This window comes from Amblyomma americanum, chromosome 9 (genome assembly GCF_052857255.1).
Source record: "Amblyomma americanum isolate KBUSLIRL-KWMA chromosome 9, ASM5285725v1, whole genome shotgun sequence".
In the NCBI taxonomy this organism is placed as follows: Eukaryota; Metazoa; Arthropoda; class Arachnida; order Ixodida; family Ixodidae; genus Amblyomma; species Amblyomma americanum.
In genome coordinates this window covers 5,015,590-5,043,313 of record NC_135505.1, presented here as the reverse complement: position 1 = coordinate 5,043,313, position 27,724 = coordinate 5,015,590, and the positions used below count along the sequence as shown (strand labels likewise).

General features: G+C 45.8%; 1 protein-coding gene across 3 annotated transcripts in view; it reads left to right on the top strand.

Moving 5' to 3' along the window:
- LOC144103810 (trypsin alpha-like) overlaps window positions 1-27,724 on the top strand; it is a 609,247-nt gene that overhangs the window by 374,660 nt on the left and 206,863 nt on the right. For all 3 annotated transcript variants that reach the window (XM_077636512.1, XM_077636511.1, XM_077636513.1), the window contains one exon: window positions 19,968-20,082. In XM_077636512.1, coding sequence (XP_077492638.1) covers window positions 19,968-20,082 — 115 coding nt within the window. The remainder of the gene's footprint in view (window positions 1-19,967; window positions 20,083-27,724) is intronic.

Below are 27,724 nucleotides of genomic sequence, written 5' to 3'. Positions count from 1 at the left end.
GCCAATGTTCGCAGCCGGCTGTCCATGGCCAGGTCAAGCGGTCCAAGAGGCCGCTTTTACTATGAACACCCTGTCACCATGTATATTGTGGTGGTAAATAAATGAAAAAAAATTAAACTCGGCGTCTAGTGTGCAGCCGTTACGCTCGAACGGCGAATCCAATACAATCCTTAATTGTTTTTGGCCCAAATACACTACAATACTAGTAAGAAAACTGAAGCGGCCACTGTCCCGTTGGAGTGCAGCAAGTGCACTGAAGACCGCAACAGTCCGTCACAACTGGGCGATCGCCTTGCAATCGCATTGTCCGCACCAGGCCTGTTTCAAATGCTGCGACTGGACCGAAAATATCCGGTGTAGTCGGTGAGGCCGCAGTGCGATTTTCGGTCACTGCTTTCACATGCGACACCGACACAACGCATTCGGTCAGTGAACAGGCAAGGTTTCTTGATGTTTGCATATACAGCACATTATTAAACGCGACAGAAACATCACACGGAATGTGTGATGATTTTATGACCAGCGTATTTTTAGATGCAAGGCATTATTCTGTATGTTTTGATTAGAATAAACAGTTTTGCTTCCATCGCGGTAACAGCTCTCAAGTGACCGCACGTCGCACGCCGTCTGGGCGCTCCCCAATGGCCAGTCGCAGAGCGAACACACCGACGCTGCGACTGAATTCCAACCGGACGTAACTCGATCGCAAGCTGTATGCGACTAGAAATCAATCAATCAATCAATCAATCAATCAATCAATCAATCAATATTTTATTTCTTCCTCAGAAAAAGATTAACGGAGGACCAGGAGGGCTCGAAGAAAAAGTGGAAGTTTCCACTTGACGAGCTTCGAGCCCCCTGTTTACAAGGCATATACAGTGGAAGATTTAGAAATATACATCTTTAAACATTAGAAAGTGTAACAGTCAGTACGTATAATATGCAATACAAAATAATATACACTAATTCTCAAGCCACAAATAAAAGTCAATATATACAAGGCAGCCGTGGTAGCACGCCAATTTTACAATGGAAAGAGAATTTCCAAAATACATGAAACAATTTACACACGCTCACTCTCGCGTTACAAAGAAGGGCTTAAGTATATTGTTGTTAATGGTGCTGGTGTTTATTCCCTGACAATGAAGGTGGTTTAGTAGGGTCAGTAGGGCATGACGGAGCATTTGTTCAGAAATTTTTAAACGTGAGTAAGGAATTTTCTAAATTAGATTAGTGCGTGTATTGTAGTGTCGTGTTTGAGGGGTCAAGTTTGCAAGTGTACAGAGAATTTCATGCGAGTCATACTTATATCGGTTTGCAAAGTAGAATGAGTACATATGATGGATGGAAAGAATGTCAAATTTAATGAAAAGTTTGGGCGTGTGTTCACGATAATGAACATTTGCTATGCCGCGGATAGGACATGTATGCGATTTAAATTACCAATTGTTGTTTTGCCCCACACTAAGAGACAGTAGTTAACATGTGAAAGGAAAAGTGAATGGTAAATATGTAATTTAAGGGCCATCGGTAAGTACGATTTATATTTAGTTATTGCCACAGAAGCTTTTGCTATCAGCAGCTTTTGTGTGGTCACGTGGTCAACGTGCATGTCCCAGGAGATATTTTTGTGAAAGTGGACACCAAGACATTTGACAGAATCTACGATTTCTATATCTGCGTCGCCTAAGGTGAACGTCATCTCATGAGCGCTGGCTGCTTGTCTGGTAGTGAAAATAATTGCCTTTGTTTTATTAACATTAATCTGTAAAGAATTTATTGCGCTCCAAGTGGCCAGTTTTTCAAGAGTGTTGTTTATTTCAGATTGAAGAGAATGATAGGAACGACTGCGAAAAAATATTGTCGTGTCGTCTGCATATGTTACGTATTCTGCGCTGCAACTAATACTCGCAATATCATTTATGTACAAGTTAAATAATAGGGGGCCAAGTATGCTCCCTTGGGGGACACCTGCTTTTATTGGTTTGCAAGTGGATAAAATTTCCTGCATGAAAACGCACTGCATTCTGTTTTCGAGGTAAGACTTTAAGAGTTCGAGAGGTATTCCACGTATTCCATATACTTCCAGTTTTTTTAACAAAGTAACATGGTTTATGCTATCGAATGACTTCGAGAAGTCTGTATAGACACCTGCGATTACATATTTTCCTTCCATTGCTTTCAAAATTATTTCTTTTTGAGCCAAAAGAGCATATTCTTTGGACATTCCTCTTCTAAAGCCAAACTGAGTGGGATTAATTAAATTATGTTTAGTTGCAAACTTGGTAATTCGTGTGTGAATGAGTTTTCCTAGCCCTTTCGGGAAAACTGGCAAGATGGAAATTGGCCGATAGTTCGACAAATTATTTTTGTCCCTTTTTTTAAATATAGCGACTACCTTAGCGATTTGCATCTTCCTGGGGAAAGTGCCTGTTGAGAGGAAAATATTTTATAAGTATGTGAGCGGCGAGAAAATGAGGTCTAGTGCATATTTTACCGGTTTTATTTGGATACTATCAATATCACAAGCAAAAGTGTGTTTCAGTGAATGGTACACGGCACAGATCTCAGTCTCGCTTGTAGGGTCAATGTAAAGACTTTGTGGATTTTTAATCATTCCATTTGTTGCCTCCGAGGAATGTGTGCTGGTGACCAAGTTTACAAAAAAAAAGGTATTAAATTCCTCTGCTAGCATAGCTCCCTTAATGACTTTATTGTTCAATATGATTTCATTAATATTTTCCATCACAGGAGCTCTATTTAGCAGCACATTAATTTTTTTTCCATATATGTTCAGATTTTGGGGCACTACCAACTTCAAAGTAGTTGCATAAATAGACCTGTTTTGTCTTCCGCAGCCTAGCATTCGTTTTGTTTCTACGCCTTTTAAAAATTTCCCAGTCTTTCAGATTGCGAGTGTTCAATAACCTAGTAAATAGCCTTTCTTTTTTTCTTATTAGTTGCAAACAATCGTTATCGATCCAAGGTTTTCGAACTTTTCTTCTTTTTTTGCAAGTTTTCATTGGAAATGAACTTGAGTATGCATCAATGAACAATCTCAAAAATACTTCATAAGCACCATCGGCGGTCGGGGAGCTATACAATGGTTCCCAGTTTACTGCACACAGGTTTCTGCGAAATGTGTTCAATGTTTTTTCATTAACAAATGCTTTAATTATATCGGCTCCGTCCCTATGTTTCCTTAGCGTTTCTTTAGAGAGTAAGAAAATAGGCAAGTGGTCACTTATGGAAGACGTTATAACGCCACCAACAACTTCGTGTTCAGGTATGTTTGTGACAAAGACTTCCAATAAGGTACACGACGTTGTTGTTGTCCAATAAGGTACACGACCGACGGCCCTCCCCAGTCGCAGACCGACAGAATTCGCAGTGTCGCAGGCGAAAATTGCATGCATGTGAAACGGGCCTCGCGCGTAGAACGCTGTAATTGTAGACACGGTTAACTGCCGACAGCTAAACAAGACTGTAATGGCTCTTTCTAGAGAGAAAGAATAAGCATTTGTTGTGTAAAATGCAAAGATAGGCATCCTCACGAGGGCGAGCCCTCATGAGGGCGTCCTCACCCCCACCTCATGAGGGCTTCACTCGGTGAGGTGAGGGTGAGGGAGGATGGGCGGATGAAAATAAGTGAGAACGAGGGCGAAGGAAGAAAGACATGGTGAGGTGAGGGCAAGGAAAGGAAGACATGATGAGTTGAGGGTGAGGGAGGGCAAGGTGCACTGTCTGAGGGTGAGGGTGGTGGCCCGATCCGTACTCCATGCTTTACGTTTTTTGTTTGTGCAGCCAGCTATGAGTTCCTGTTTTAAAGCGCTTCGTCTTAAGGTGGAGATTCCCGGGGAAGATGTAGTTACTGCAGTCTGTAGGTGCACGAGGTGAACACGAAACGCGGGTGCCGCACACCACCTCCGTCCCCGCGATGTACTTCACCGCTGGCAGTTATATTCCGAAAAACGCCCTCTTCTAACTCAAATAGCCTATTTTTATAAAATTGCGCAAAATCTTAGGTGAAATGCCCTCTATAATCCGCTAACAGGGGGGCACTGGCCGGGCCGTGCGGGTGGCCGCCGGCCCAACGAGAACCGGGGTACCGCAGTCAACAATTTCATTATCAGCCCCGAGTCTGTCTGATTAACACAGTGCAGAGCAAAACGCGTTGAAATTATACCTGGTAAAGCTGTTGAATTCAAAATTTCGAAGTCTTCTTTCCCGGAACGAAGCACGATTTCAGCTCAGTGAGGTTTCGAAACACTGGCTGCCGCGCAAAAAATGCTTCAACGAAATTACACTCTTAAATCAAAGCCTGTTGGCAGCGTTGGTGTGGCATTTTTTTTATTCACACTGCGAGAACTTCATTACAGTGGTGTCATCGTTCAATTGTCTATTTTCGCTGGCATTGCGGTATAGGAAAGCAGTGCCGCAATGTGGTAGAAAAAGCCAGCTGCTGTAGTTTTACCATGAAAATAAGGAGCAGCTTAACCACCTTGGTCTGAATCATCGCTCGCTCCGCATTGCACTGTACGATGTGCTAGAAAAGAAAAAAGTTGTACTGCTTTCCAAATAAAAGGAACATATTAACATCTCTTTGTTTATTTCTGTTCCTTGTGAAGAGTGCGACCACGTAAGCGAGCGCGCCTGATTTTATGAACTAAATTTCTTTCAGGCATAATAGGGAATTGGGTAATGCGTAGAAGTGCGAGCAAAAAAAAGTCACGGACGCTCTGGTCATTACTTCTGGTTTTGCATGGCTTGTCTTGACTTTTTATGATTTTGCTGGTCTGAACTTGCTTACATTGGTTGATATATTTCATACTATGTCGTTTTGAGTGATATTGTATCATTTTAGACGTGTACTGCGGTTGAACTGGTTATTGTCTACATTCGCATTTACCTGGGAGTACTGATTCCGCTCTTGGTGAGGAGGTGCAGCGGTTAAGCTACGCGCCACTGGCCTCTGATGGCAGGTGCGGCCATTGGTGGGGCTTGTTAGATGTTGTTCCTGGGGAATCTCCGGCGACTGATCATTAATTGAACTGCCACCGTGGGTAATTTGCTTACAATGCGGTGGACAGCTTGGGATGACGCCAAAACGTCACGTGACGAAAGTGGCCCACGTGCTAGAAACGTGCTTCGGACAGGCAACCACTTTTGATTGGTACTGCTACAGCATTGAAATGGCAACTACTGGAATCATTCACGACAGAATCGCGGATTTAGTGATTACCATCATTCAGACCAAATGCTACATTTTAGCCACCCGTTTGATTTTCAAATGACCTGAATAATGTTTTATTTTAAGGATAGCATAAGAGCCTCACTGCGGCGGAAAGTCGACATCACAAGGGGGAAGACAACAAAGAAATCGACCTCTATAGATGGTGGAGCGGGATCCGAACCCGCGATGGCGCTAAAAAATCAGTTCCGCTGGCCGCTGCTTCTGACCACTACGCCATTGCTCCAGCTTTTTTTGGTGTTAAATTTAAAATATATTCTATTTACATCAATTAAATTATTTACAAAGCTTTTAGGAAACGCCACGAAACACATCGCCACAAGGCAGAGCAACAGGGACGCGAGGTAAGGCTGAGCATATCACCAAGAGGCAGTGCCACTCCGGTTTAAAGTTGGTCGGTTCATACACTTCCCGAAGATGAACATTCAGTTTGGAGAAATCTTAACATCCTGCCTGTACGAACTGTCAAGCTCCCGAGGTGTGTTTGCAATGTCGCCGTCTTCGTCACGTAGCCGCGTTCATGCGTGTTAAGCTGCCAGTCTCTCACGCTGCAGTTTGAAAGCGTGGTCTTAATCAACTTTCATCCGTCTCATGGAAGGGTTTTGAGACGAGCATGCTGCAAACCGCACGAAATAGTGGGAGATTAGAAGCAGTGAAATTCACAAGACCTAGTGCTACAGCAGTGTAATCGGGAAATGATAATTAGGCGACCTACAAACATTTCTTTTTCTGAGTCTATTTCTAAGTGCCACTGTAAAGGCTAGTGCATTATAAATGTTCTTGACGTACATTAGATTTCGTTCAGACGCAAATAATGCGCTGTCGCAATAGGAGAAGCTTGTAATCTGGGATGAATCCTCAGAGAGTATGTGGCCTGCGGGCAGGGGTGTCCCATGCGCGGTTAACACCAGTACGTCGGTGAGTACTTTATGTGTCAGTATTTGACAACCTGTTTCGTGTATACTTGTTCGTATTGGAAGCCTCTCGCTCATTCATGTACGAACTGGCGATTCAAAAACACAGACCGTCGGCACCATCTACTAGAAATTGGGATAAGGGGGTCGGGGGTATTCACGATACTCTTTTCAGGCTTGAGAATAGTTACCGAATATAAAGAAACTGCTCGTCGATGTACTTTCCAATGCGACGGTTATTCAGACACATATGTTCTATATTCCGACTTTCTAGCTCTATCCTGCATAGCGAGAATGCTCTTCTCAGTCCTCCGTATGTTGCCTTCGAAAACACTTAACAAGCTGCGACTGTAGTACACCAACAGAGGCACATTCTATTTATGTCTGTGTAGAAGCCAGCGGCTTCTTTTATTAATGCGAATGCACTATAGGCTAACGTTCAAGGTCATATCCGCAAAAAAGTGGCCGCAAGAAACGACACCATGTGACGTCACAAGACGACGAGTCACACGACGAAGATGATGACTGTAGAAGAACGGCAGATTGGCGAGTTAGAAATGCTCCATAATATTAAAACAGCGCTAAGCAACAAGGACGAAGAACGAAGGGAACACACACAAGGTGCTGATCTTACAACTAAATTTTATTTGAAGCAAGCAGGTCCATTTATGCGTATACAAGAACTACGCACATGCGCATAGTCATACACAGATGTACTCATTTAAAAATGCAGTTAAAACACACCGCATCAAAGGCTCGTGCAGTTATCGCCGATATGCTATCCCCTGTGCAACAGGCTCATTTCCTTGGAGGTTAGGGTTACTGAAGGTGTGCTTTCCAACAGCTTGTCTTTCTTATGATATGGAAGGCCTCTGCTATATCTAAATTTCGAATTGTTACTAGTTGTTTAAGTATGGCAGTAAACAAATCTTGTCTTCATCAAATGAGCAGCAGTCTCCTATCCCAAGTGATCAAGTGCAGGGAAGCAGGATACCCATCATTAATACATCGGCAAACAGGCCGATGTATTAATGACACACTAAGAGAACACCACAACTCTCTGTCCCCTACTGACAGCGCTAACTTGCCTCGACATTGCCGGGAATGCGGTTGCTACCCGCTATTTTCCAATGTTAGTAATGTCGGCAGAGGCAAGGGAAAAGTTGAGCGCGAAATCCTCGAAGCGTTCCTCATTAGTATTCAAGGAGGTGATTGTATCAGCAGTCCTTCTATCTACCTCATGCAGAAGGAACTTAGCTTCCTTTCGCAACGGCGTTAGATTACAGCTTATCTTTTGATGTAGATTGTTGTTAACTGAGCTGCGCAAACTTTGCCACTTTTCCTGGGAGTCTGTTTTTTTCTAACAAGCACAGTTGCTAGTCCAGTCGTCGTGTGTGTGCCTCGTCTCTTCGCTGTGTCCCGTCTTTTGACTGGTTTTACTCTCTTACAATATCATTTATATAAAAAAGAAACATGATAGGTCCCAGTATACTCCCTTGTGGAACTCCGGATCTCACAGGTTTTACACTAGACTTAAGGTGGTTTAATTCTTCGAACTGGTGACGCCCATGAAGATAGGATTTAATTAGGCGATGAGAAATTCACCGAAACTCATATCGTTCCAGCTTGTCAACTAGTATGAGATGATTAACAGAATCAAATGCCTTTCTGATGTCGATATAGATTCCTAGTGTCGCTAATTTATTTTGAAAGTTCCCTAACACCGTTTCCTTACGAACTAAGAGAGCGTCTGCTGTCGAGCGAAACTTCCTGAATCCAAATTGATGTTCGGTTATCAATTGTACTTTTCTGCGAAAGCGATAATGCGTGAATTGATTACTTTTTCCAATCCTTTTGAAAATATGGGCAGTATAGACAAGGGGCGGTAATTTGTCAGTACATTTTTATCTCCACTTTTGTGCATTATTATTACCCTAGCAACCTGCATTTGAAGAGAAAATTCTCCACTTGAGAGTGAAATGTTGTAAATGTGTGTTAAAACCGGTGCTATTTCATCTATTACTTGCTTGATTGGTTTAATTTCTAAACCATCTGAATCATGAGCCCTGCTTTTTTTAAAAGGCCTGAAAGAGCCTTGTTACCTTTGATACAGAAGCGGGGCTAAAAAATAAGGTATTTTGCACGCTCGAAATATTTCTGGCTGCTTCAGAGCAGTATGTACTGTTTCCAACTTCAACATAAAATTTGCTGAATTTATTAGCTAAATCTATGTCGCTCAATTCTGTGTCATCAATAACAAGATTGTCGATCATTGCCATTTGTTTGTTTTTATTGAGGATGTCATTTAATTTTTTCTACACTACGTCACCGTTTCGCAAGCATTTGCCGTCAAAAATGCGCAGATAGTAGCTGTACTTTGCTTCCTTAAAATTCTTATTTAGTTTGTTTCTGAAAGACTTGAATTCCATCCATTTTGATTCGTCGCGAGACAGGATAAATGAATGATAAAGTTTGTTTTTCTGTTTAATAAGCTTGACATGTTGGCGCGTAACCCAAGGTTTACGCGACTTTTTGTGCTGCCGATGTGACTTGATTGGAAAAGAGGTGAAATAGTCTGCATGATTGCATGTTGAAAGCCCTCTATTGTGTGAGGCGTAATTTCACGATATGTTATTGTATTTGATCTATTAGGTTTGGAAGGCCGAGTGTTCTTGATAATGAAGAAAATTGGCAAATGATCACTAATGTCACTGCTGAGTCTTCCCGATATAATGTCGTCAGCAGAGTGGTTAGTAATAAACAAGTCAAGTAGGGTTGATATGGAACAAGTGATTCGCGTCGGACCGGTAATGACGTTGCGGAAACCATAATTTGCTTTCCATGATGAGTAAAATGTCAGCAGCTGGACTAGTTTCTTTTTGAATATCTAAATTCATGTCACCACCAATTGTAAGGATGCCTGCTGTTTCATTGGCGTAGGATAGCAAACAGTTGTGACGACCCCCCATAATGCGCAGGTCCACACGGGACGGAGAGGCAAAGAGACACCGTATGGCTCAGTTTAAACAACAGATATCTTCAATAATTATACATGATTATTGATTATACATCAGAGGCTGGGGTGTCCGAGCTTACGTGCCGACGACTTCATGGGGACGATGGAGGGGCTCCGGAGTTGAGCTCGAACGGTTGCTGGCAGAATCTGCACGCCGTCGGGCTTCGGCGCTGAAGGCACCCTTGGCGAACGATGTCGTCCTGAGCGTTCTCTCTTCCGTACTCCTTGTCGATTTTTATATCCCTTTATCCCCAAATTCCCTAGGGTGAAGACGCCCACGCCGGAGTGGGAGGGGCCTAGGGCTTTCACTTGGGTGCACAAACACACCACCGCACTTATGGTCTCGCCCCCGTCACGTGTTGAGTCCGAGGGAAAGAAGGTTGTCGTCGAGGTAGCTTCGGCGGTGGAAGACGGTCTCTGGCCCGCTGACGGTTCCCGCGGGTCACCGACCTCCGTTCTCCATCAAATGACACTCGCCACTCAGGGCCGGAACGCGAGGTCACTAAAAGGCCGGGAAAGTGGTCCCTTGTCCTGGGATGTGCTCGGGAGGGTTGGTGATGATGCCCGCCGTCTTGTCACGGGGCCAGGCCCGCCGAAACGAGGCCCCTTTGTCCCCGGCACGGTCAAGGCAATTGGGGAAGATAACGCCCGTCTCCCCGCGGCGGCGGCGGCGGCGTTCGACACGTGCCGACACTATAGAAAGGGGGTCCGGTTGTGCTTAAACCCCTTCGTTTTGGTCGTTCACTCTCAACGATTATGTCTCGGTAATTGGACGCAGCTGTCACCTGGGTCTTTTCCGTGGGGTCCATGGCGGCAGGCCCGAAAGCAATCCCACTCAAGTTGCTTGCAGCCATATACAGTAGAAACATGTGTGCTGGCTGCTTCCAAAACGAGACCGGCTGTCCAGCTGAATTTTTTTCCATTGAGTGCTTTCGCCGCCACTGGGGGCTCCGCCTACGCCGCGCCGTCGAACGCGGACCCTCGTAGCACACACAAGGAACGTCACACTCGCTCACCCTCCAGAAGAATGTTCTCCGAACATTTGAGTCCATGCAGCTCCCCTTCGCTTTCTGAATCGCCTCGCACAGTGCGTCCGACAAAACACTTCGCTGCACTCAACACCACTGCACAACACCATATGCCTCAGCTGTCATAACTGGCGTCTCCAGGGGCAGCACTGATCTTATTTTACAGATAAACATGAAACTCAGCACCCAAGCCTCTCCTTTCTAGTCCAAACTGGACGAAAAAAATTTACCACAGTTACAAAGGAGCTCCCACTTCTGGCACGATCACGGCACAGACAAAAATATAGATAACGAAAAGAAGTAGGGCAGGTTCTGCATGCGCTCCGCATGCTCTCCTGTGAAGGTGTTACTTAATGACAGAAAGGTTTAACTACCAACTCCGATATCTTAACACATAAGCACATAGCAATGTTATGAGCTGCGGCATTACACAATTCTAACCAGTTCACAACTCCGCTCTCTTTACGCCATTAGTCCGACTTAGCTTTCCGATTTCGCAGCGGATATCGGCCTTCATGAGTCATACCAAGTAAGTCTGTGACCCTTTGTCTGCTTTGAGACTCGCGAGTGCTCGTGGCAGGAGCCTCTCCTGGCGTTATCTGCGCGGCAACCTCGTGCGCTTCTTCTTCTAGCAGTGCATGAAGTAAATCCGGTGGCATTCCGCCGTCACCTCAGGCGCCTGCCGAACAAGTGCAGGAGAGGGCGTTTCTTGCGAACTATCTGCGCACTCCGCTTCACTTCTGTCCCCATCAAAATCCGCGCTTTCCCTTTCCTCATTTCGTGAATACTGAACCGGTGCCGACTTGAGGCGATTTGCGTGTATCCTTATCAAGCGCCGGTTCACGTCTCGGACTCAGAAGTTTACCGGAGAAAGCTTCTCGACAACCTCGCACGGTCCTCTCCACTTCGTCTGGAACTTACGAGCTAGCCCAATCTGCCTTTGGCAGTTTTCAATGTAAACGCTGTCCCCCACATCAAACGGCACGTCTCTAGCACTGCGATCGTGCACCTCCTTCCTGCGCTTAGCCGCTTTCTTTAAGGCCTCCTTTGCGATGTCCCTCGCCACTTGCAAGCGCGATTCTAGCTCAACATTATAGTCGTCCAGTGAAGCGTATGGGACACGACGGGGGCCCTCTGGCACTTGACTAGGCTGGTCCGGGTCTCGGCCGTAGAGAAGAAAGAATGGCGATTCGCCCGTGCTCTCGTGTGCTGCGGAATTGTAGGCAAACATTGCATACGGGAGCCACAAGTCCCAGTCCCGCTGGTCGCTCGAAACAAAATGCGACAGGAACCCGGCCACGGTTTAGTTCAGTCGCTCCACCGCGCCGTTGCAAGCCGGATGGTAAGGTGTTGTCTGCTTCTTAGCGATCTTAAGCAGCTCACAAACTCTCCTCATTAGCTGCGACACGAAGTTCGTTCCCCGATCTGTCAAGGGTTGTCTCGGGGGTGCATGTCGGAGCACGATCTGTTCGACAAATGCTCTTGCAACCGTGTCTGCCTTCTGATCTGGGAGTGCTACCGCTTCCGCGTATTTTGAAAGGTGATCGACAAATACTAAAATGTACCTGTTTCCGGAAGTGGGCGTGGGCAATGGGCCCATTATGTCCATACCTGTCCGCTCGAAGGGAGCCGAAACCTCAGGGAGCGGCTGAATTGGAGCTGGTCTTCGTTCCTTGGGTGTTTTTCTTTCGAAACAGGAATGACACTCCGCACAGTAATCTCTAACATCCTATCGCATGCCACTCCAAAAGTACAAACGCTCCACACGCCTGCGTGTCTTCGCTACGCCAAAATGACCGGCGCATGGCGCATCGTGAAACGCGCGAAGAACCTTTTCTGTCCACTACCGAGGTATGACGACTCTCTCCCAAGCGGTTTTCTCTGGTCTCCCTTTCCTGGTTGGCCTCGTGCGCCGACACAGGGTGCCGTCTTTGCCAATGAAATAACCTAGCTGTTCGGGGTGAGACGGTGCGCCCTCTAAGCTTTCGATTATTCGCTTCAGGTCAGGATATTTGCACTGCTCTGTGCGTAATTCGGCGGGGTCGACTACAGGGACAAACTGATCTATAGCTGCCACGGCAGCTGTGCGGCTGAGTGCATCAGCATTCAGATGTGTCTTTCCTGACTTGTGCTCCACTTCAAAGCAGTATTCCTGCAGGTGTAGATTCCATGTAGCGATTCGCGAGCTAGGGTCCCTGACACTCATCACCCATTTCAGAGGATGGCAGTCTGTGACTAGCTTGAATTTGCGGCCGTAAAGGTAGCATCTGAAGTGCTTTACTGCCCAGACAACGGCGAGGCACTCCCTTTCCGTAGCTCCGTACTTTTGCTCTGTGGGGCTCAGCTGTCGGCTAGCAAAAGCAACGGGATGTTCTTTGCCCTCGATAGCTTGAGATAGCACGGCACCAACTGCGAGCTTTGACGCATCTGTGGCCATAACGAAGGGCAAATTAAAATCCGGGTGGCGCAACAGCGGTGCACTCATTAGCTTCCTTTTCAGGGCCCCAAAAGCATCCTCCGCGTTTTCGTCCAGCGAAAGGCGACATTTTTGGCTGTTAAGGCGGTGAGCGGCTTAGCGAGCTTGGCGAACTCCTCTATGTGCCTTCGGTAGTAACCGATCAGGCCGACAAACTGCCGGACCTGGCGGACGCTAGTCGGGGATGGAAAATCCGAGACACACCGTAGTTTCTCAAGGTCCGGTCGCACGCCGTCAGCTGAAACAACGTGCCCGAGGTATTTCACCTCGTTTTTGAGGAATTGGCACTTAGAGGGCTTCAGCTTGAGACCCGCTCCTCTTAGTCGCACCAAAACCTGCTCAATATCGCGCAAATGGTTCTCAAAACTGTCACTGTATATGATTATGTCATCCATATACACGAAGCACAGCCTCCCCAGAAGACCTGCCAGGATAACATCAGCGGTTCTGTGCCAGACAGCAGGCTGTTGGCTAGACCCATCGGCATTCCTTTCCATGGATGTGCTCGGGAGGGTTGGTGATGATGCCCGCCGTCTTGTCACGGGGCCAGGCTCGCCGAAACGAGGCCCCTTTGTCCCCGGCACGGTCACGGCAATTGGGGAAGATAACGCCCGTCTCCCCGCGGCGGCAGCGGCGGCGTTCGACACGTGCCGACACTATGGAAATGGGGTCCGGTTGTGCTTAAACCCCTTCGTTTTGGTCGTTCACTCTCAACGAGTATGGCTCGGTAATTGGATACATCTGTCACCTGGGTCTTTTCCGTGCGGTCCATGGCGGCAGGCCCGAAAGCAATCCCACTCAAGTTGCTTGCAGCCATATACAGTAGAAACATGTGTGCTGGCTGCTTCCAAAACGAGACCGGCTGTCGCCGATCTCCTCTCTTCCAGCTAAATTGTTTTCCCTTGAGTGCTTTCGCCGCCACTGGGGGCTCCGTCTACGCCGCGCCGTCGAACGCGGACCCTCGTAGCACACACAAGGAACGTCACAGAGTCACAAAAACACATAAATTCAGAAAGGCTTCCGTTGGGTTGTCTGTACAGTACAGCATAAATGTTAGCATTATTTCTGATACATAGAACTTCAAAATGTTCACAGATAACGCTATAGTGATTTATAACAAAACCTGACATCGAGATTAGGATAGATACGCCACCCCTTCTGCTATTCTGACGATTCATGTAGAATGATTGTAACCGGGTAGCAGTAATTGTTCTGAGTAAGTGGTATACCAGGTTTCGGTGAACATGATTACATCAAAAATCACACCGCAGGATTCAGTAGAAAAAGTATGTCATCATGTTTTGATGCCAGTGACCTTGCATTGACGTGAAAAAGTTTCGTCGATTTGCTTGCATTGTTTGCTGCCACAATGTCAGCTAGAGTGTCTGGAAGGACGATGTCGTCTGCCATCATCAACGGATACAGCGCTGAAAGCCTGGATGACCGCACAGCCAAACGCCTTTTAGTCGATAGAATTAACCTTATCGATATCTCTTTCATGGAATAGCTGTACTACGGGCGATGTTTCAGTGCGGCGAGCAAGGACAGTGCCATTTCTCGTCCACACAAATTTCCAGTTGTGCTCACGCTTCCGAGCGATAGCCATCCCTAAAATTTTCTTCACCAGAGGACAGAGGTGTTCGTTGACATAGATTGGCTCTTCTGTTGATGACTCGTCCGCGGAATTTGTGTGCAATCCAATGTCAGCGTTCGTGATCCTTTTCTTGTGAGCTTTCTCAAGAAAGCTGTCACGTTTCTCACGCTTCTGAAATTGCACAACAATGTTCTTTTGATCTTTGTTTTTTGTTGCTACTCTGTGATAGACGTCTATGTCGTTCGCTGATAACGGCACACCGACAGCTTTACCAATCTTATCAATGATGTCTGGTAGGTTCTCATCCGGCTTCTGAGTGACGCTCTTCATTTCGACGTTCCGGTTTCTTGTGTATTGTTCTGATTTTACAAGGTTAGTTTGGCACGCATCGTGGTCTTTTTTCAATGAGCGCACTTGCAGCCGGAGGGCTTCATTTTCCTTCTTCAGTGACCTATTTTCACTGAGAGTGGCTGCAAGTCGCAGATTTGCCTCATCTAGTATCTTACTGAATAAGCTCATACTTTGTTTAATATCCTCTAAATCAGTGCGAACCCCTCTGTCCTCCGTGCGACAGTTTAGTTCTACTGACTCTTTGAAAGGCTTTAGTTCTGCCCTAATCTCAACACGTAACTCTTGGAAAAAGCTTCGAAATTTCTTCATTCTTCTTTTTGACACAAAATGAAACTTTCACAGAAACAGGAACGCCAGCAAGGCCCGAAAAGAAAACGCAGATGGCGGCGGCGGCGGCGGCAGCAGCAGCAGCAGCAGGGATGAGGATTTGCAAGAAAGATGCAAGTTAGAAAATTAGAAAATGAGGCAAACCTGTAAAGTGCAAGACGATTTCTTTAGGCCCGACGTGCAACTGCCGCTGCCGCTGCTGCCAGAATGCCGCTCCCAGGAGAACAGCGTTTGCTTTATAACCCGTGTGGCGGTCACGTGCTGTCTGTCGCCGATGCTCGTTTTACCAATCTGATGACAGTGCTTGAAGGCAGCGTCTTTGTCCAGTGATTGCCACGCTGTGGACGATGGATTCCAGAAAGCCAGGCTGCGTATCTGTAAAGTGCAAGACGATTTCTTTAGGCCCGACACGCAACTGCCGCTGCCGCTGCCGCTGCTGCCAGAATGCCCAAGCCTTCTTCGCAAGTACTTATTTCTGAGAAATGTTTTTTTTTTATTTCACACACTTGCCATAAAGGCATAATCTGGGTTCTCTCTATTTTATTTACTTTATTTATTTTACAATACTGTATTTTTTTACTGTACAATACTGTATTTATCTGTTTTACAATACAGATGGCTGTTTTCTTCTTGTTGACACTGACAAACATTTGCCATTTGGAGCTTCAGTCGGATAGCGTTTTAAGGGAATCAGAAGGAACAAGATGGTCGTCATGACTTTTAATTTCTTTATATATCACACAATCATCAGCGAAGAGTTTAATTTTGCACCCTATATTGTTGGTTATATTGTTAAGAAAAATAAGAAATAGCAGTGGTGCAAGCACTGAGCCTTGTGGTACTCCAGAAATGACAGGTACAATTTCAGATGGTGTATGATCGAACAAAACGAACTGGGAGCGGTCTGTTAAAAAATTTGTTATCCAAGCGGAAACTTCTCCCTTCCTAATAGCTTGTTCTAGTTTTGCAATGAGCTGGACGTGATTCACGGAATCAAAACATTTATAAAAATCAAGTGCAATCACGTACATTTGAGAACGATTATTTACACTAAAAGCAAGGTCATGCACTACCTCTGTTAGTTGAGTGATGGTTGATATGCCTGATCGAAAACCATGCTGGTGGGGCGAGAGTATACTTCGCGTTCTAGAACGATTGTTATGCGTTTTAAAATGATATGCTATAGTATTTTGCATGAAGTGCTGGTAAGCGATATAGGTCTGAAAATAGCAACATTATTTTTGTCTCCTGTCTTGTGGATCCGTACTATTTTAGTCTTTTTCCAATCATGTGGCAGATTAGCAGTTGATAGTGACCTGCAAAAAATCTGTCCTAGATATCTACTGCACCACTCAGTGTAGTTTTTTAGGAATTCATTTGGAATTTCGTCTGGACCGATTGCTTTTTTAGGGTCAATGTTGAAGAAGAGATTGTGGGTTCCGGCGTCTGTTGTTGCTAAGGGATCAAACACCCAGGAAAGGGAGGGGAGAGCGGAAAGTGAACTGTTATCTTTCATGAAGACTGACTGGAAGAAATTGTTGTATTTTTAGCCATTGTACTTTTCTCGTGTTTGGTTTGTTTGGTTGTATTTGGCTGAGTACTGCGCAGATGTTTCCGGAATCTTTGTGGGCTGTTCTTCAGGAAGCTAGGTAAAGTGACAGTGTAGTAGTATTCTTTCGAATCTTTTAGTTTTTGCTTGAACTGCATTACTGCATACTTTGACTTCAAAACTGTGGATAATTTTGGGCTTTTCTTGTTAACCCTACGAAGCCGTTTTACGCGCCCTTTAGCATGAATGACTTCACGTGTGATCCATGGATTCTTAAGGTGCTGTTTTATCTTTATCATTGGGATAAAATTTGTTGCACAGTGCAGGACAATGTTCTTAAAATGTAGCCATAAAGTATTTACGACAGTAGATTCTTGAGAAGATTTTTCCAAGAAAAAATCGAACTCAGACAACAGATGGGTAAGTATGATGGCGTCATTTGCCCTATGGAAGTTGAAAAAACTTTTAATGTAGACAGTGCAATGATCGAGCTCGAGTGTGCACATAGGTATACTGTGGTCAGCTATCCTTTCACTAATTTTCATTTTTGCTTCACTTATAGGGAAATGGTCACTAAGAAATATGTTGCGAGAATATTTTTTGATAAACCTTGAATGCGAGCAGGACTAGTGACAAGTTGATGAAGGTTAAAATTTAGCATTATGTCTATTAGCGCTTCTGAAGCTTCTGGTATGTGGTGCATTCTGGCACAGTCTATGCGGCAAGGTTAAAGTTTCCCACAAGAATAATCCTGGATTGATGGACATGACGCTGCATATATTCTTGAATTGCTGAAAGACATGCACCGTCAGAGAAAGGGCTTCGATAAACGCAGCCGGTTATAACCAACGTCCCATCGCACAATAGTAAGCAGAAAACTGCTTCAGCGTTGTCCACCTCGGGAAGGACAAAGTGAAGATAATTTTTTTATCTGCAAGGCCATGCCTCCACCTCGTGAAGGCTGGTCTTTCCGGATGATTGTGTAGTTTGGCGGGGCAATCTCATGATCGAATATAGCGGGTGATAGCCATTATTCCATAATGGCCACAAATCGTGATCGTAGTCGACTAGAGGGCTTTCTAAGTCTTCTGTTTTATATTGGACATTGCGGGAATTTACATTTATTAGTCTCAATTCTTTGGTAGTGCGGCTCGTGCAGTTTGACGGGTTATTCGGCGGCATGTTTCTGTGTCGTTTTTTTTTTGCGTCGGTACTTTGTCGTTCTTTTCTTCACCCCAAATATATGCGCGTTTGTTGATGTAAAGCTTTCCACACCGCAGGGATACTTTTTTCTTTTTTCGCGATTTGATTTTGCACTATCCCAAAGAATCTTCCTTATGTGTCGTATTCTTTTAGAGAAGTCCTAACCAATTTTATAGTCAGTTGTTTTGAGTTTGATACCTTGACTTAAGATTGCATCTTTTTGTCTGTAGTCAAGTAACTTCATTTTTACCGGTTGAGTTTTGTCTGCAGCGGGCTTCCCCATCCTATGTATGCGCTCGATGGCAACCTTTTCTAGCTCTAGAGTGTCTTCAATAATGGCGTTGTTCATAGTTTGCTCTAACGACTCGCTAGTTTCATCTTCTTTTTCTGGTAGGCCACAGATAATCACGTTGGATCGTCTACTGCGGATAGAAAGAGCTGTTGGTTCACGGTTTTAAATTGACAACTAATTGCAGTAACACTCAAGGCAAACAGCTGAGACAAGGGTGGTGGAACTCGCGCGAGTCCTTCCGTCTCCAGTGTTCGTTTTCTTTGTTAGCGAAACTTATCATCCTTTTAAAAGAAGCGGTAAGTTCCATCGCGCAATTTTTCAGGTGCCAGCAAAAGAGAGAGAGCATGGGGACAGACAGTTTGCCCGCAGTGTACTGGAGCGCTTGCAGGACGATGACATTCATCAGACAAACTTATCAGGCACCGAGCCCGATAGACCGACACGGCGGATTGTGATTGCATGATTTAGTGGCTACGGGCACAGAATTAGTAAGACTTTCTGACGGGCTAATTGGTACATATTCATTTCTGAAGGCTGTGCGATAAACGTTCACAGTTGAAAGTTCAAAGTTGCGCTTCTTTCCTGTCGTCTCCTTGTTACGTTTTTTAGCGCACAGCCTTTAGAAATGAACGGGCACAGAGTGATTTGAGTTGAGGTGTTGAATGCTACAGGTGGGATTAGCTTGGAATTAGCAGGTGGGATTGAAGGGCGTTGACGACGTGAAGCACGACATAACGATGGCCGTGAAGGAATGGTTGGAAGGAAGAAGGTGTAGGGCTTGCCACTACGGTGGATGAGAGGATGATCGGATGAGCGCTGGCCCACAAAGCTTCCTGGCTACACTAGGTCATCTGCAGTCGGCGGTGGAGAACCATGAAGGCATCGAACGGAATGTCCCTGCAGGAGAGCGTTGTTCTGATATAGGCGGCCTCTCGGGTCAGTAGTAGTGTCATGGCTCTGGTCGCGGCGCCGTCGTCAATTCTTCGTGTCTTCTGGTCGAGGGGAAGGGGGGGGGGGGGATGAGGCTGGGGCGAACTTCGAGGTCGGGCAGGTCCAGCATTCTTGTGCAAATTTTTGAATATTGGAATAGTACTGTTATGAAAATTTTTATGCTCATCGTCTATTCTTTATATGCGTGATAAAATATTTATTTGAAGCTTTTTGCATCGCTCTCATTGAGCAGTTAAGACTGAAATAGAAAACCATTCGGGGATATTTATGGCGATAGCAAAAACGTTGATAACAAAAAATACAACCCTGCTGACGGAAAAAATGCTTTGTCTGCATGCGATACCACACATGGCCCTTATATATTTAGTATGTGTTCTCACTCATGGATAATACTACGCCCATAGTGTCGATTTAAGTTCCGTGTATCTCCGGCCCTGTCTGATGCGTGCATTCCTTCCTTCTATTGGAACCAAGCCAATTATCACGCAAGAATGTAACACAGCATGTTAACGATTACTTTCGATTGCTTTGCTCTCGGGTCAAAACGGCCAAGTTAGACGTTTTTGTTTCATGATTCGAGGAACATGTTTTAACTGCTTACAAACAGTGCACATTGGTAAAGAGAACGACACCATGTACGTTTGTTTCTATCAGGCAATACTTAGGTAGCCGTGCTCTTTTCTAGCAACAGATTGTATATATATTCGAGCAGGTGTTAAAGTGTCTACGAACAAAGATTCATAAGTATTCGACGTTTTCAGGGGGGTGTGAACGGGCATGGCGGTTTCTAAACACTTGTTTAAAACATATTTATCCCTATCTTACATGCATATTTCTAGCAAAGCAAAAAAAACGATATGTGGAGGTGTGTGCTACCAATATTTTCAGTCGCGTTAGGACAGCGGGGCTGCCTCTGTTTCGCAGTATATTTGCGTGTTATAATTTACGGCCCAAGCCATATTTTCGAAGAAACGACCGGTTATTTCAGTGCATAAGCCATGCCTGTTTTCTGCAGACGACGGAAATGATGCCAATCGACCGCTTCGTCCGGCCGATATGCTTACCTACAAAATACATAGAAGTAGGAAACAAGAAAGTCTTCGCTGCAGGATACGGGGCTACCGACATGAGTAAGAAATATCTCAAATGTTTTCTTTTCCCACTTCGGTGACTCCGCCTAACTGTTGTGGTGCTTGGTGCTGTCAGAAATGCGGGGTTTAAATTGTTTCAATCATTGTCATGATTCCTGGAAAAGTAACAGCGCTACGAGAATGAAAGCAGGAAAAAAGAGAACTTTTCGGCCTGGGCTCTTTCCTCACTTTAAGTATACCATGAGCTTTGTATTTACCCAGGCGACGGGTAGCTCCCAACTTTGCGCAAATGCATGCCGGGTACGCGCGTAGGAAAGGTTCATTGCCCGCTTGACATATATGTGTGCAGTATTTTACAGGCGTAGGTGTTCGCACTCTTCGGTCATCCTCCACAACGTGCTCGCCAAAATCGGCCAACCCTGGCCGGCGTCAGCTGACCGAGATGCGAACGCGAATGCGCCGTCTGAATGAAAGCAGGGGGTTGCGCCCACGAAGCGCAACTGGCCCACGCGAGCCAACAGCGTGCTGCGGTGCGCGGAAGTAAACGCGTTCAGCACCACCTTTGCACCACTGCCGCTCGGCGCCACGTTAACTTAACATTCGCCGAGCAACTGCTTAGCGAGACAAGTTTCCTGAAGAAAGAAGGAAAAGCGCACGGACGCTAGAGCGGCTGCAGAGGGCCACGCAGCAAGCGCTATGAGCCTCTTATGCTTTTCATACGCACGTGTAGTTGTCGTGAGCACTGTTTCAGTGAATATGTCTTTACGCCAGGGCGCGAATTAAGTAAAGCCGAAATTTGGGCGAGTTGGTGAACGTTGGTGATGTAAAATAAAGCGCAACAGAAATATTTCTGTGGATACGGCTACAAGAGTACACGCAGCCTTCCAGTGCTTCATCGCAATGGCGCCAATTCTGCGTGATAATCAACAATACTACAGAATTCCTGTGGCAACGAACACTTCCCTTCCTTTGACGGTGCGTACAAAAGTGAACGCTGGACCTGGGAACAACATCCACACGTTGGAGAACGTGTCACTTCCGAGGCAGGCCCAGCAGGTACTCAGCCTCGGACCATAGTTCGCCACCGAACCTCGGAAGTCTCGAGCTGAACTACTGGAAATGGTCAGGCAAGTCTCGCGACGTTCAGGGGCTGAAGCCGAGAGGTGTGTCTCCGAAGGCGTTGACTTCCTCCAACGTCACAGGTTGTCGACTAGGACCCTACCTGTTGAAAAGACCATTATGTACCTGAAGGATAATGCCTTGAATATCGTACCGGCCGATAAGGAGGCAGGCTTCTGTGTCCTGGAAAAAACGATGTATCTTCAGAAGGCTTCAGAAGCGATCGCTACAAATTTCAAAGAGTGTAAAAAGCTTTCACTCGCGAAAGTTAAGACAAAGGCAATGAAGTGTATCGAGACGTTAAAGCTGGATGGGCTAGTGCACTCTGTAGAGAAAGCTGAGAATTTATCCTTAAACATGTTCTTCAGTGGCAAGACACAGAAAGATGCATGCCCTTTCCGAGTGATTGTTTCGGAAAAGGGGTCCTGGCAGCAAGCCGTAGCCATGTTCTTGCAGGAGAAGTTGAGCGTTTTAGAAATTAACGATCCCTTTAGGGTAAAAAATTCGGACGAAATAATTGAGTTTTTAAAATCAAATAACAGCAAACGCATGTCAGCCCTGTCAGTAGATATAAAGGACTTGTATTATTCCATACCTCACGATTGTCTCTTAAAAAATGTCCGCGATTGTATTGATAGCCATGGTGACACAGCCTTCCAGAATAATGCAGGTTTATCGGTTAACACTTCATCGAAATGTTAACAATGTACCTGACTTCCACGTATGCGCAGTGGAAAGATATGACATTCATTCAGAAACAAGGAATATGCATTGGATCCTGCCTAGCACCACGTCTTTGTGACATCTTTTTAGCGACACGTGACAAGGTGCTGCATGACTGCCTTCGCGACACTAACGTTTTAAAGCTTTTTAGATTTGTTGATGATTTCATTGTGTTCGTGGATTGTGACAAAGAATCTTTTTCTGCTAGTGTACATAAGCATCTAACGACGTTTTTAGAGTGCCTAGCACCATTAGAATTGACGCACGAGTTACCGGAAGCTAATTTCATCAGGTGTTTAGATATAGGGATGCATTTTTCAAGTGAACACGTATGTTGGGCCTTTGAGCCCAGAGGCAACAAGCCCCTGCTTCCCTTCAGCTCGGCACACTCCAAAGCCGTAAAACGAGGCATTGTGAAATCGTGCCTTTCCAACGATCTGAGCAAGTCCTGCCTGCATTTGGTAGGACGCAGCTTTGACATCCAGTTGCAGCGCCTTTCGAGCGCAGGCTGCCAGCCGGCCTTGTTGGCATCAACTGCCGAGAACCTGCTGAAGAAACCAGCCAGTATACCCGATCGAATTGACCGGACGAAATTGGCGATTATTCCGTACATTCACAGAATTTCGCATAATATTAAGAAGATCGGTGCTAGGGCTGGCGTTAGAGTGGTTTTTAACGCTCCTGAAAAACTCTCCAGGATTTGCAAGAGAGTGAATGCGGAGGATGCGGCTGTCGCTTGTTCGAAGCGGCACCAGCAGCGATTCGTGGCCTGTAAAAAGAGCGTTGTGTACTCGATATCACTTGCCTGTGGTAAGCAGTACATTGGCCAAACTGGCAGGTGCCTTAATGAGAGGCTGAGGGAGCACGCAAGAGATGTCAAGAACAAGTCAGATAGCAAAATGATGAGCATATTCGGAATTGCCGCAACTGCACTCCCGTGCTCGAGAAAACGTCAGTACTGCGCTGGTGCAAGACACAACTTGGAAGAGAGATAATTGAGGCTAATGAGATAGGAAAATCGGGTAACTCGTATGTCAGCAATCCTTCAATTGTGCTCTCAAAAAAAGAAATCAGTTATCTTGCGCAGAATTAGAGCTCGACACATGCCTTCTCTCGTGCGATGATGGGATCTGTGCTGATCTGATATATATGTATGAGTAGGCTCTTCTTTCCCTCTTCTTGTTTGATAAGAGCAGCTGCTGTATTTAAGCAAATGTTCCATCAATAAACACCTGAATTGTTAGTAAGCGCTTGTCCTGTCTACCTCGTTTCTTTTGTGTCGTGTCTTTTGCGCAAAAAACCCAGAATGCTTAGGCACCAACTATCCTGCAAAAACATACTCGCAAGTTATATCTCTAGTTCTGCAGGCGCTCCTTTCCTCTATTCCTTGTATCCGTCGCAACTTGTTCCCATCATTGCCCATGTGGCTTGCAAGTCCAGAGAACTTGGGTTCTGTATTCGAAAAAAGGTGCTTCCTGGCGAAGTTATAGCGCTGTTTGGCAGCTGCACACCTTCGCCCGGGCACGGAAGGAGAGTGTGCAAAATATTGCGCTCGGAGTACCAGAGGCAGTGCCGTCTGTACAAAGAATTTCCGTGGATTCGGCCACAAGAGTGCACGCAGCCTTCCAGTGCTTCATCGCAATGGCGCCAATTCTGCGTGATGATCAACAATACTACAGAATTCCTGTGGCAACGAACACATCCCTTCCTTCGACGGTGCGTACCAAAAGTGAACGCTGGACCTGGGAACAACGTCCACACGTTGGGGAACGTGTCACTTCCGAGGCAGTCCCAGCAGGTACTCAGCCTCGGACCAAAGTTCGCCACCGAACCTCGGAAGTCTCCAGCTGAACTACTGGAAATGGTCTGCCAAGTCTCGCGACGTTCAGGGGCTGAAGCCGAGAGGTGTGTCTTCGAAGGCGTTGACTTCCTCCAACGTCACAGGTCGTCGACTAGGACACTACCTGTTGAAAAGACCATTAGGTACCTGAAAGGTAATGCCTTGAACATCGTACCGGCCGATAAGGAGGGAGGCTTCTGTGTCGTGGAAAAAACGATATATCTTCAGAAGGCTTCAGAAGCGATTGCTACAAGTTTCAAAGAGTGTAAAAAGCTTTCACTCGCGAAAGTTAAGACAAAGGCAATGAAGTTTATCGAGACGTTAAAGCTGGATGGACTAGTGCACTCTGTAGAGAAAGCTGAGAAGTTATCCTTAAACATGTTCTTCAGTGGCAAGACACACAAAGATGCATGCCCTTTCCGAGTGATTGTTTCGGAAAAGGAGTCCTGGCAGCAAGCCGTAGCAAGGTTCTTGTAGGAGAAGTTGAGTGTTTTAGAAATTAACGATTCCTCTAGGGTAAAAATTTCGGACGAAATAATTGAGTTTTTAAAATCAAATAACAGCAAACGCATGTCAGCCCTGTCAGTAGATATAAAGGACTTGTATTATCCCATACCTCACGATTGTCTCTTAAAAAATGTCCGCGATTGTATTGATAGCCATGGTGCAACAGCCTTCCAGAATAATGCAAGTTTATCGGTTGACAACTTCATCCAACTGTTAACAATGTACCTGACTTCCACGTATGCGCAGTGGAAAGATATGACATTCATTCAGAAACAAGGAATATGCATTGGATCCTGCCTAGCACCATGTCTTAGTGACACCTTTTTAGCGACACGTGACAAGGTGCAGCATGACTGCCTTCGCGAAACTAACGTTTTAAAGCTTTTTAGATTTGTTGATGATTTCATTGTGTTCGTTGATTGTGACAAAGAATCTTTTTCTGCTAGTGTACATAAGCATCTAACGACGTTTTCAGAGTGCCTAGCACCATTAGAATTGACGCACGAGTTACCGGAAGCTAATTTCATCAGGTTTTTAGATATAGGGCTTCATTTTTCAAGCGAACACGTATGTTGGGCCTTTGAGCCCAGAGGCAACAAGCCCCTGCTTCCCTTCAGCTCTGCACACTCCAAAGCCGTAAAACGAGGCATTGTGAAATCGTGCCTTTCCAACGCTCTGAGCAAGTCCTGCCTGCATTTGGTAGGACGCAGCTTTGACATCCAGTTGCAGCGCCTTTCGAGCGCAGGCTGCCAGCCGGCCTTGCTGGCATCAACTGCCGAGAACCTGCTGAAGAAACCAGCCAGCATACCCGATCAAATTGACCGGACGAAATTGGCGGTTATTCCGTACATTCACGGAATTTCGCATAATATTAAGAAGATCGGTGCTAGGGCTGGTGTTAGAGTGGTTTTTAACGCTCCTGAAAAACTCCAGGATTTGCAAGAGAGTGAATGCGGAGGATGCGGCCGTCGCTTGTTCGAAGCGGCACCAGCAGCGATTCGTGGCCTGTAAAAAGAGCGTTGTGTACTCGATACCACTTGCCTGTGGTAAGCAGTACATTGGCCAAACTGGCAGGTGCCTTAATGAGAGGCTGAGGGAGCACGCAAGAGATGTCAAGAAAAAGTCAGGTAGCAAAATGATTGACCATATTCGGAATTGCCGCAACTGCACTCCCGCGCTCGAAAAAACGTCAGTACTGCGCCGGTGCAAGACACAACATGGAAGATAGATAATTGAGGCTAATGAGATAGAAAAATCGGGTAACTCGTGTGTCAGCAATCCTTCAATTGTGCTCTCAAAAAAAGAAATCAGTTATCTTGCGGAGAATTAGAGCTCGACACACGCCTTCTCTCGAGCGATGATGGGATCTGTGCTGATCTGATATATATGTATGGGTAGGCTCTTCTTTCCCTCTTCTTGTTTGATAAGAGCAGCTACTGTATTTAAGCAAATGTTCCATCAATAAACACCCGAGGTGTTAGTAAGCGCTTGTCCTGTCTACCTCGTTTCTTTTGTGTCGTGTCTTTGCGCAAAAAACCCAGAATGCTTAGGCACAAACTAGCCTGCAAAAACATGCTCGCAAGTTATATCTCTAGTTCTGCAGGCGCTCCTTTCCTCTATTCCTTGTATCCGTCGCAACTTGTTCCCATCATTGCCCATGTGGCTTGCAAGTCCAGAGAACTTGGGTTCTGTATTCGAAAAAAGGTGCTTCCTGGCGAAGTTATAGCGCTGTTTGGCAGCTGCACACCTTCGCCCGGGCACGGAAGGAGAGTGTGCAAAATATTGCGCTCGGAGTACCAGAGGCAGTGCCGTCTGTACAAAGAATTTCCGTGGATTCGGCCACAAGAGTGCACGCAGCCTTCCAGTGCTTCATCGCAATGGCGCCAATTCTGCGTGATGATCAACAATACTACAGAATTCCTGTGGCAACGAACACATCCCTTCCTTCGACGGTGCGTACCAAAAGTGAACGCTGGACCTGGGAACAACGTCCACACGTTGGGGAACGTGTCACTTCCGAGGCAGTCCCAGCAGGTACTCAGCCTCGGACCAAAGTTCGCCACCGAACCTCGGAAGTCTCCAGCTGAACTACTGGAAATGGTCTGCCAAGTCTCGCGACGTTCAGGGGCTGAAGCCGAGAGGTGTGTCTTCGAAGGCGTTGACTTCCTCCAACGTCACAGGTCGTCGACTAGGACACTACCTGTTGAAAAGACCATTAGGTACCTGAAGGGTAATGCCTTGAACATCGTACCGGCCGATAAGGAGGGAGGCTTCTGTGTCGTGGAAAAAACGATATATCTTCAGAAGGCTTCAGAAGCGATCGCTACAAGTTTCAAAGAGTGTAAAAAGCTTTCACTCGCGAAAGTTAAGACAAAGGCAATGAAGTTTATCGAGACGTTAAAGCTGGATGGACTAGTGCACTCTGTAGAGAAAGCTGAGAAGTTATCCTTAAACATGTTCTTCAGTGGCAAGACACACAAAGATGCATGCCCTTTCCGAGTGATTGTTTCGGAAAAGGGGTCCTGGCAGCAAGCCGTAGCAAGGTTCTTGCAGGAGAAGTTGAGTGTTTTAGAAATTAACGATCCCTCTAGGGTAAAAATTTCGGACGAAATAATTGAGTTTTTAAAATCAAATAACAGCAAACGCATGTCAGCCCTGTCAGTAGATATAAAGGACTTGTATTATCCCATACCTCACGATTGTCTCTTAAAAAATGTCCGCGATTGTATTGATAGCCATGGTGCAACAGCCTTCCAGAATAATGCAAGTTTATCGGTTGACAACTTCATCCAACTGTTAACAATGTACCTGACTTCCACGTATGCGCAGTGGAAAGATATGACATTCATTCAGAAACAAGGAATATGCATTGGATCCTGCCTAGCACCATGTCTTACTGACATCTTTTTAGCGACACGTGACAAGGTGCAGCATGACTGCCTTCGCGACACTAACGTTTTAAAGCTTTTTAGATTTGTTGATGATTTCATTGTGTTCGTTGATTGTGACAAAGAATCTTTTTCTGCTAGTGTACATAAGCATCTAACGACGTTTTCAGAGTGCCTAGCACCATTAGAATTGACGCACGAGTTACCGGAAGCTAATTTCATCAGGTTTTTAGATATAGGGCTTCATTTTTCAAGTGAACACGTATGTTGGGCCTTTGAGCCCAGAGGCAACAAGCCCCTGCTTCCCTTCAGCTCTGCACACTCCAAAGCCGTAAAACGAGGCATTGTGAAATCGTGCCTTTCCAACGCTCTGAGCAAGTCCTGCCTGCATTTGGTAGGACGCAGCTTTGACATCCAGTTGCAGCGCCTTTCGAGCGCAGGCTGCCAGCCGGCCTTGCTGGCATCAACTGCCGAGAACCTGCTGAAGAAACCAGCCAGCATACCCGATCAAATTCACCGGACGAAATTGGCGGTTATTCCGTACATTCACGGAATTTCGCATAATATTAAGAAGATCGGTGCTAGGGCTGGTGTTAGAGTGGTT